Source organism: Microtus pennsylvanicus, chromosome 11 (genome assembly GCF_037038515.1).
Source record: "Microtus pennsylvanicus isolate mMicPen1 chromosome 11, mMicPen1.hap1, whole genome shotgun sequence".
Taxonomy (NCBI): Eukaryota; Metazoa; Chordata; class Mammalia; order Rodentia; family Cricetidae; genus Microtus; species Microtus pennsylvanicus.
The window spans coordinates 15625897-15636100 of record NC_134589.1 but is presented as its reverse complement, the minus strand read 5'-3'; the positions used below and the strand labels follow the sequence as shown (position 1 = coordinate 15636100).

The window sequence follows — 10204 nt, the reverse complement described above, 5'->3', positions numbered from 1 at the left end:
GGTCTGGGTACCACCAATAAACAAAAGGATTTATTTGGAATTTTCCAAGTTTGCCAGAAATGGCATTTGCCAAGCCTTAGGCCCACCCTCTCTTAAGACCAAGTACAAAGGATAAAAACAATCCTCCCAGCTTTCTCCTTCCTCTCCAGCACGCACACACCCCTACTTTAGCTGGGTTAGAGAACTGGCACATTCCCTCCCTCTGGGAGACTCCACCTCCCCCCTGCACAAGCAGCTGGGGGTGGGCAGCCTCAGGGCATCCCAGGAGATGATGGCGGCTGTAGCCGCTTGCATAGATTAAGAAAAGAAAATAAGGAGGCACCAAATAGGGCTCCCTGAAAAACCCCCGTTACCTCTGTACAAAAAAAAAAAGTAGCTCCCACATAGAAAAAACCTGCTCCCCAAATAGTGCAAATACCCAAAGAAAAGGACAAACCAGCAGCAAGGCTGGGCTTGTAGGAATGACAAAGAACTTTGGTTGAGAAAGGCCAGGAAGAGTCTTAGGTTGGGCCTCCTCTTCCTTGCGCAGCGCCCCAAAGCCAGCTGACACTGGCCCTAGGGTGGAGCCTGTAAACATGCAAACCCAGCAGCCTTTGGTTCGGAAATGTCTGTTACAAAGTTAAAGCACAACCTCCAGCAGTCCATGGGCCTGCCTGCAGGGGCTGAGGCGGCATCTTAGGAACCCGACTAAGCCAATGCTAAAGGTAAGTAAGTAATAAGGCTTTGGGGACCAAGCGATGAGGAATCCTAGCACTACATTTATGAAACTAGCTGGGGAGTAGAGGGTGACAGGAGACACCTCACTCCATCCTACATGTCTGCAGCCCCAGCCAAAACCAAGAGGATGGTCTCCTGCCAGGTTCCAGGGCTGGGAAGGAAGGAAGCAATCCCTGAGCAGTTAGGTCAGGCGAATTCCCAGCACCTGTTCCAGTTCCTGCCTTCGCTGCTGCACCTGAAGAAGAGAAAGCATGGCTCAGGCTTCAGCTTCTCAAAAAAAAGAAGGCAAAAAAAGGCAGAGCCTCACCTTAGCAAAGATGTGCCTCCCAACTGCTTCCTGAGCCCAGGGCTGGTGGTAGAAAGCAGCTCGTCTCTCCTCCTCAGGATTCCCAATCACATCCGTGATGATCTGTAAGGGGCAAGGGTAAGTAAGGTGTGGCATAATTCCCAGCCTGCTCTGGGACCACCTTCAAAAAATGACTATACCTTGAGGTCTCGGCGTTGGGAACGGAGCCATTCTTGGATGAAGTCCTGGGGGTCAGTGCTAAAGCTAAGCATGAAGTCCCTCTGGGTCTTCAGCTGGTTGATGGACTCAATAGTCTCATGGATCTGGAGAAGAGGTGCAAGTGTCAAATTGTACTCCCGCCCTGGAGATTGCTCTTAGATCTAGGTCCAGAGGTGCCTGTCCTCAGTGTGCTATGTGGAAATGACAGATCAGCTCACCCTCACTCAGCAGCTGTGGAGACAAAGGACTAACCTTGACGTCAAGAGAAGCAATCTCCTGCTGGTTGGTGGTGGAGGCCAGAAAGTTGCTCATCTGGGCCTTCAGTGGGTCATCCACCTCCACATCAATGTCGTAGCAGGCTGTCTTCTTCTGGTCATTAGGATCCACACTGCAGGCAGCAAAGGAACAGAAATGGAAACATGTACATGCCAACCACCACGCCTTCTATGAGTAAAGTTTGAGGCTGAATTCTGTTTTCAAAGAGCCATCCCATTTCTCTTCTGCTTACCTAATGACATGATTGATAACAATGGGGTCTGGATGCTGCAGCAATCCAGCCAGCTTCATGGGAATCTCAGAGAAACGGAGTCGGCCACAACTGAAGATCTGGAAAGAGCATCAAAGGCATGGTGATACCTGAGGGCACGGGGGAGTAGCCTATTCTAGGGCCAGTAGACTGCAGTCAAAAGCTGACTAAGCACTTGCCCACTAGGGTTCCAAAACAGAAGAGCCAGGGGTTAAGAGAACAAGAAGGTGGACCCAGCTGACCTGGCGGAAGTAACGATTGCAGTTGATGTACTCCCGCTCGTGTCCGTCCTGCAGCTGGTTGTGTTTGATGTAAAGCCACAGCGCTTGCATGATGGCAGCCCTCGTCTGTGTGTGCACTCCCAGTAGCCTTGCCAGTCGGGGGTCCAGTTTATACTGAGGAGGCTGGGGACAGACAGGAATAAAGAAAGGTTCTTGTGCAGAGACAGAACAGGAAGGAGTCAGAGTAGTGGCTCTCAGCCTTCCTAATGCAGCAACCCTTTAATACAGTTCCTCACCATAAAATTATTTTCATTGCTACTTCATACCATAATTGTTACTGTTATGAATTCTAATATAAATATCTGTGTTCCAGTGGTCCTAGGCAACCCCTGTGAAAGGGTTGTTCGACCCCCCAAAGGGGTCATGACCCAGATTGAAAACCACTGGGTTAGAGGAACCTGCTCCCCTCCCCTGCATGAATCCCTGTGCCTCTCCACGTGACGCTGGCATCTGTCACCTGATGATCCAGCATGAGCAGGAGGGTGCACTTGACATTGAGGTCTCCTGGTCGTTTCACTTGAAAGCCATCTGTTTCTTGGGTGGTGGGCATCCGATGCCACTGTCAGAGAAGTGGGGTGCAGAGCTTATCATTAACGGCACTCAGCCAGCACAATAACTTTATGCTCTGTATCCCCTGGCAGCTCATGTCCCTCCCAGGCTCTAGAACCATTCTCACCTCCACCAGGTGGTTGTCAGGCCCATACAGCTCCTTGTCCAGCTCGATGACAAGGCTCTTGAAAAAAGACGAGAACTTCCTCTTCTGTTTGCTGGGCTGGGGATGGAAAGAGCTGTGAGATGGGTGTGCTCCAAATTGCTAATCAAAAGGGAAAACAGTTCAGTCCTGGAGCTCAAGGCAGTGGTAGGGAAAAGGCTCTCCATTAACCCCATACCAACCAGTGACTGAGTAAATCTAAGACACTCGACTGCCATCTACAGGAAAGCAGTAATAACTACAGATGTTCATCAAGCTCTGTGATGGAGCACTTGCCTGGTATGTGTGAGGTCCAGGGTTTGATCCCCAGCATAGAAACAACAACCCCAGCAACAACTCTAAGCTCTAACTGGATACAGATGTGCCCTTCCTAGGGATATTAGGATTTCTTAAAGAGTACTCACGTCTGCCCACAGTCTAAAGTCACACCCACCTCCCCTCCCAACACCTCCTTTCCCAACTCACATCATCCAGAAGTTTTCCCTCCACTCGAAGCTCCCAGGAAGCCACCTTGTCTGCTGCTGGGGTTCCCCCGGGGGTCCCTGCAGTTCCTGCATTATCACCATCTGTCTTGCTGGGGCTGAATGTATTGGAAATATAGATCCGAAGTTTTCGTTTTTGCTGAAGAGGAAGAACAATGAGCTAGAGGTGGACAGATGTGCTGGAAGCCCTATCATGTTTTCTTAGAAATAATAACCCTTGGGGCTGGAGAGATGGCTCAGTGGTTAAGAGCATTGCCTGCTCTTCCAAAGGTCCTGAGTTCAATTCCCAGCAACCACATGGTGGCTCACAACCATCTGTAAAGAGGTCTGGCGCCCTCTTCTGGCCTTCAGGCATACAGACAGAATATTGTATACATAATAAATAAACAAACAAACAAATAAATACTTTAAAAAAAAACCCTGTCTCGAAAAACCAAAAAAAAAAATTATATTAAAAAAAAAAAGAAATAATAACCCTTGGAAATTGGTAGTAGTGGTGTTAGCCTTCAAGAAACTCAACTTTGGGGGCAAGGGGAGACACACTGGTGGATTACTGACGGTGCCAACACCACAGCTACATACAACACGATACCAGGCAAATCAGACGCCTCTGGAGCCAAGGACATGGCTTAATACAGCAATATATGAGATTAGCATATGTGAGGTTGTAGGTTCTAAACCCCCACCCCCATTTAAACACCCACTACAGTCCTTTAATACCTTAGTCTCCTAGAAAGCCTCTACCGTTCAGGGGACTGCTCTAGATAATTAAAGAACAAAGAAAGAAAGACAAGGAAGCTTCTTTAGGGATGGGATGTGAAAAGATAGCTACTCTGTCTACTCTCGGGTAGCTCTCGTGACCCGGAGCTGTGAGATTTACATTCTGAATCATCAGCCACATACATACATACATACAGACATGTATACATACATAGTTGAAACAATTCTCATGCAATGGTTTTGCTACTATAGTAAGTACTCACTACTGTGAATTATTTTTCTATTTGCTAGTATTCTATATTTATTTAAAACACAGTGGTGGGCACAATGCTTGTGATCTCAGAGCACTCAAAAGGCAAAGGCAGGACTGAGTTAGTGGCCATACATAGCAAGGTATCATTTGAAAGCATACTAAATTGAGCTGTGCTCTACTGGGGGACCGCTCCCTGCTGTGGGAAGTACTGCTCTAGCCTAAGCAGATGAGCCCTGCTCATCCCTGGAAAGCAAGGCCAGGGAAGAAAAACAGAGTTTGAGAAGACTTAGGGTAGCATATACCGTAAGAGGCTTTTTGATAGCTTCTTGGATCTCCATCCGCTTGCGAGCAATGGTCTGGTCCAGCTTCCTCTCAAAAGCTAAGAGATCCATGTATGCCTGAGACTCTGGGACAAGCTCCCGGATCTGCAGATTGAGAAATGCAATGGCTTGCTTCAACCAGCTCTAGTTCTGCCATCCTCCCTTCCTTCCCTATTCCAGGATTGGGGAAGATAGCCTTCAATCCTGGCCAACCAGAGCTGGGCAGGCCTCCTAAGCACTCACTCGCTGAGGTAGAACCTTATCTGCCATCTTCCTCCTCTTTAACCTAGTAGGAAACAGAAGCCCATTTAAGAGGGTAATAGTCCAAACTCCCTGTCTTCAAAACCCTCTCCCAAATCACCAAGAGTCTCCTTGGGGTCAAGGTAGAGGGAACCTGTTAGCACCAGTGATAAGCTAGAAAGGCATGAGAAAGTCTTACCCTCGGCGCTGGGCAGGCATAGGGGGCTGGGCCTGAGGCACAAGCAGGCGTTTTCGGAATGGATCCATCATGGTAGGTGGCATGCCAGGTCGAAGTGGTGCAGCTGTGCCAAATGGGGAGCCAGCTGGAGGTCCCACCTGCAAGCCAGCCATGGGCATCCTGCTTCCTGGTGACATGCCAGGTCGCTGGGTAAAGTGGGGCAATGGAGGTACACAAGTCAGTGGCAGAGCCCTACGAGGTCCATAGCCCATACCCTCCATCTCTCTCGCACATGGGGAGACCTGCTAAAGACCAGGAACAAAGGGGAACAGGCGCCTGAGCCCAGCGTGTAAACCACACCTGCCCCGCCCCTGCAACCGCCCTGGCAGCCATGCCAACAAATGAGGCAGCCAGAGTCCATGGGTGGGAGGGAAGCACCATTTGCAGAAAGAAGGGCCAGGGGAATTTTAGGACTTATCACCACCTTTCCAGCTTCAATATGCAATGTCCTGCCCCCTAGGATGAGAAGAGCCAGCTCTGAGTTATTTATAGAGACTAGATGCCCCACAACATTCTCGCTCTTCCTTTCCCCATCCTGAAGGAAAAACACTACTTGGGTGATCAGGGGCAATGCATAGCAACATAGGGGAATACAGGCGGATACAAACAGTCTGATGGGGACATGCCTAGTGGCATGGCTGGGGAAAAAGGCAGCTGGTGGGATATCAAGCCGTAAGACAGGCAGCACCCCAGGTGAGCAAGTACAATAGGATGGCTTGGCCATGTCACAACGTGTAGGGATGGCCCCAGGAGAGTACAGACACCATCTGGTCACCATATGGCCCCTACCACAACCCGGACCTGTGCTCCACACCCCCCCCCCCCCCCCGCTTCTCTCTCACACTCTTCCCTACTGCCATGCCCCTACGTCTATGTCAAAAGACCCCCCAAAAGGAAGTTATGGTTCTTGGGTGGCTTCTGGTAATGAGGGCAGCAGACATCTGGACTCTACCAGTGGTCTCGGCACCACCTGGAAGCCAGGCTGCTCGTGGTTCAACTTAACCCTAACCACCCCAAGCTTCAGAATAAGATTGTCCTGGGATGCAAGGAGTAGAATAAGGGTCACCAGCAACAATCTGGGTGACATAAGTAGCTTCTTGGTTTCTCATCTAAAGCCCAGTTCTCTAACATTTCTGGGAGCCCTCCACTTCCCAACTCCATTCACAGGGCTGCTGCCTGAAAGGCCTGTTTGGCAGCTCTGCCTTGCACACACTGTCCCTGGCAGCTTCACAGGGCTGGCCCCAGGGCCCAGGTTATGCAATCAATCAGTACAACCAGACAACCAGGCCAGCCTGGGTGGAGATTCACACCAAGTTAAAGAACACCCCCCCCCCCCCAGCATCCTGTTGTTTTGGCAATTTCTTTATCCAGAACTAAACCCATGTTCCCAACAACAGAAGGTCAGATTCATGACCACTAGCAGAAATGAAGGGAAAGAAACACGACCCAGAAACAAAGGGAAGAGCACAGGAGCAGGGTGACAGGGAAGCATGTGGCAATTGAGGAGTTAAAAGTGGGAGACCCTGGGGCCTCAGAAGTCCTGCCACAAGTCTCTCCTCATCAGGAAGAAATTCATCAAAGCTGTTGAAAGGCAAAAAGACAGGCTATTTCTCTGCCCTAATAAGCCAGAGCCAGAAATTATAGAAGGGGGAGGGAAAAAAAAACCCCAGGATAACCACAGCTGTTAGACCCCCACCATCATACAAGACTTGAGGTTTTCCTAGGATAATTGCAGATATAAGCTGAGGTGCTCCAGTCCCCCAAGAAGCTCTCCACTGAAGTTCATAAATCCTGCAGTACTCCTGAGCCCTCTGGGAAACCCCAAGATGAGGCAGCCCAGGCAGGCCTAGAATAGGCCCCACCCAGACATCTGCTCCAGACTTCTGGAGCTCTCGGGCTTCAGGCCCCCAGCTCACCCAGGGCCTCGGGGGAAGGCTGCCTACAATTCAAGTCCCAGTTCCCCCTTGCCAAGCTCTACACCTGGGCTTTGAAGAGCCAGAAACTCCTCCCACTTAAAAACTCAGGGTTAGAAAACAAGAAAGTCACAGCCACAGAGTCTCAGCCTTTCTGCCTGCCCACCCCACTATAGGGGTGGGTGAGCCTGGTTCAGTCCCCAGCCCCCAGAATGCAGTAACTTCTTCTACCTGGTCAAACACCCCACATTCCAGACTTGATCCTATAACCACCGAAGAAGGCTAGGCCTGGTTCTGCCATCTCTGGGCTAAGAAGCTAGGGCGCAAGGAAGCATTCTCTGCTCTGACCCAAAGCCTGTTAGCCCTGATCTTCTGGATGGCTGTCTGGGCCTAAGAGCCTCATCTGGAGAACGTACCCTGACCCTATGAACAAAACCCAGCAATAATGCACAGTAGGTTCTTTGTTTTGTTTTTGATTGTGGTGTTAAGCCCTTCAGCTGACTGTACTTCCAAACTAGAATAATGCTCTAGAGGTAGCTGGGCCATTACTTTTATTTTGACAAGCTCCCCAATATACCCTGCTTGGGCATGCGAATTCCTGCTCTTCCTGCTCTAACCAGGAGGAAACCCTTTGTCCTCAGACCACAAGCCCTTTAGGAAGCTAGATACCTGGACATGGAAAGAAGCAAGCAGAAAAAAAAATTTAAAAAGTAAGCAGTGTTAACTGGGTTCTCCTTACCCCCTCTTTCCCCTGCCCTTTTCCAGAGAAAGATGAGGAGGAAGAAGTTGAGAAAAAGAAGATGATGATGTCAACCTGGTTGGTGTGGGATGCCCAGTCAAGGCCATCTTCTTCCTCACACCTAGAAGCCACAGCTCTCCATCTGGCCACCCTGGCCTCAGCATCGGCCCAGGGCCACTCTCTACAAAATATGGAGGAATCCACCTTCCCATCGTCATAAGGGTCTTTCCCAAGGGCACATTTTCTATCGGCTGTGTGCCAAGGAAACTGGTCTGCATACTGAGTTATGGGACAGCCAAGACTTCATAGAGAGAGGGTTAAAAAAGCAAGCACACAGATCTCCCCTACTGCCTAGAGAAAAGGAATCTTCCACATCAGTTCCAAGCAAGCAGAGGCAAGGGCTAGAATAACTGATTTGGGACTCATCAGTGATTGTAGGCCCATGAATCTCCAAAGAGAGCACGGAGAAGATAAACTCCAGCTAGCATCCTTGGGACCAAGTCTGTCTCTGCCATACCCGAACTCTTCATTTTCTGTTGAGAAATGAAGAGGAAGGGGTTTTGGCACTATTCCCACCCCATCCCTGGCTAGTTATCTCCTTAGAAATTTGGTTCCTGGTGGAATATGCACTCTACGAGGACCTATTTCTGAAGCTTCTACCTCGAGACACCAGCAGAGGACAGAGTAAGCTAAGGTGCACACTTTCTGACATTAGTAACAGGGCACTGTGGCACACAGGCTGAGATGCATATGGCCTTATCAAGAACACGAAGAATAAGCAAAAGTAACGGAATGGTTGGGTGTGGTAGTGCCTGGCTGTAATCCCTTGGGGGGCAGAAAGAGTTCAAGGCCAGCTTTTTGGCTACACACAGAAGCCTGGGCTGCACGAGCCCCTGCATTAAAAAACAAAGAACAAAAGTGACAAGGATGTGGGAAAAGGACAGACACAATCCCCGGGCACTCTGGAAAAGGGGTGTAGCTCACTAATACAGCAAGTGTCTGCCAAGTGCAAAGCCCTGCCTCAGTCCCACGCTCAGCACCAAAATGCAAAAGCAAACCATAAAGTCCTCAAACTTTCTGGAGCAACTTGCAACCAGAGCATTGGGGAAGGAAGCGCCCCACATGCAGGGTCAAGCTAAGTCCCCAGTGCACTGGCCACAGAATCTTGTTCCATGCTCCTTAGTGGCCTTTGAAGCTGCAACCTGAGACTGCTCTCTTCCAAGTCAGAAGGGTCAGGGCAGCACCCTCTGAAGCAGCCGCTGCCGACTCCTGCAGCACCAGAGCCCCAAGACTCCAAAAGCCTCTCTGCTCCTCCAAACTTAACCGGATACTGACACCAAGAAGAAAGTCCAGGACAGAGCGTATCTAGAATATTCTGTTGCTGGAACTGGGCCTTCTTCAGACCTGGCTGCCGCCGTCTCTCGTCTAACCTGGAGTCATCTAGGACCCCTCTCCTTAGTCCCCCATGTCGTAGGAAGCCAGGCTTCCTTCCTCCTCAGCCAGCAGCTGGGAGCCATCTCAAGACACACTAACGCTGCCAGTTCCCAACTAAGAAAAAAAAAAAAAAAAGAGCAGAGGCAGAGTCGCAGGAGACCGAAGCCAAAGAAAGGAAGGATAACCCTGTTTTCTCAGTAACGACCCTGTTCCCTAATTTTCTCACCGTATCTCGGCTCACCCCCTAGTCCCGACTCTGGGATCTGCCTTGGACTTTTCCACGAAGCCTACATCTTTAGTTGCTCAGAAGCCGTGTGCTAAGAAGCCCCGGGACTCTTCTAACTGCTCAAGCCAGCCCTCCACCGGAGAGCCTCTCTCACCTTTTCCCCGACACTGCCACTAACCGAGGGACCCCGCAGTGTCCCCAGGGCCGCCTGTGCAGGGACTGCTCCTGCCCTGACCTGAGGCCCGGGGAGACCGAACAGGCGCCCTCGCGCCGGCGCCCGCCAGCCTTCCTCACCTGGTACTGCGCCGCGGGGCCCGCGGGGCCCATGGGGCGGAAGGCGGCGGCTCCCGGGACCCCCATGCCTCCAGAAGGCCCCGGGCCTCGGAGAGCTGGGTTGGGCAGCATTCCGGGTCCCGCAGGAGGAGGCGGCGCACCAAGGGCCGCGGCAACGGCGCCGCCGCCGGGGCTCAGCGGGGGCAACGGGAACCCGCCCGCGCCACGGCCCGACATCGCTCTGTCCCGTCCCGCGGTGCAGCGATCCGGACTCCGGGCTGTGAGTGTTAAGTCCGCTCCGCGAGCTGCGTTCCGCGATCCGGGACTTTCCGATTTTATGGCCGGGTTCCGGGATTTTCTATTCCAAGTTCGCCAAGTTCTTCACGGACCAGCTTTAGGAGCCGCTGCCCCTCGGGCTCCGCTCCTGTCTGGGAAACTCCAGATCCGGGATGTGCTGCCAGCCCGCCGGCCTCTCCCGGCCCCCGGAGGTTTGACCGCCCGAGTCCAGTTACCCAGAGGCGGTAACGAACGCCCAGCCCCGCCCCGCCCGGGCCTGCCACAGGCCCGCCCTCTCCCGGCAGCCCAATCGGGAATACCTCTTCAAATCCCGCCCCTCGCGAGACCC

General features: G+C 51.6%; 1 protein-coding gene across 1 annotated transcript; it reads right to left on the bottom strand.

Annotated features, from left to right (window-relative positions):
- Nucleotides 1-2: 2 nt before the first annotated feature.
- Nucleotides 3-9956, bottom strand: Smarcd2 (SWI/SNF related BAF chromatin remodeling complex subunit D2). Its single transcript, XM_075990358.1, has 13 exons — nucleotides 9601-9956; nucleotides 4956-5140; nucleotides 4760-4802; nucleotides 4499-4621; nucleotides 3207-3362; nucleotides 2706-2801; nucleotides 2487-2588; nucleotides 1991-2152; nucleotides 1731-1828; nucleotides 1475-1610; nucleotides 1204-1326; nucleotides 1025-1126; nucleotides 3-952 (listed from the first exon to the last, which is right to left on the bottom strand). The coding sequence occupies exons 1-13, from the start codon at nucleotides 9814-9816 to the stop codon at nucleotides 899-901; spliced, it is 1596 nt and encodes a 531-aa protein (XP_075846473.1). The 5' UTR covers nucleotides 9817-9956; the 3' UTR covers nucleotides 3-898.
- Between the last annotated feature and the right edge of the window lie 248 nt (nucleotides 9957-10204).

Coding starts and splice junctions, on each gene's coding strand:
- Smarcd2 (XM_075990358.1), bottom strand. CDS start 9,816: ATGTCGGGCCGTGGCGCGGGCGGGTTCCCGTTGCCCCCGCTGAGCCCC. Junction 4,803..4,955: donor ATGCCTGCCCAGCGCCGAGG/GTAAGACTTTCT, acceptor GTTTCCTACTAG/GTTAAAGAGGAGGAAGATGG. Junction 953..1,024: donor GGAGGCACATCTTTGCTAAG/GTGAGGCTCTGC, acceptor TCTCTTCTTCAG/GTGCAGCAGCGAAGGCAGGA.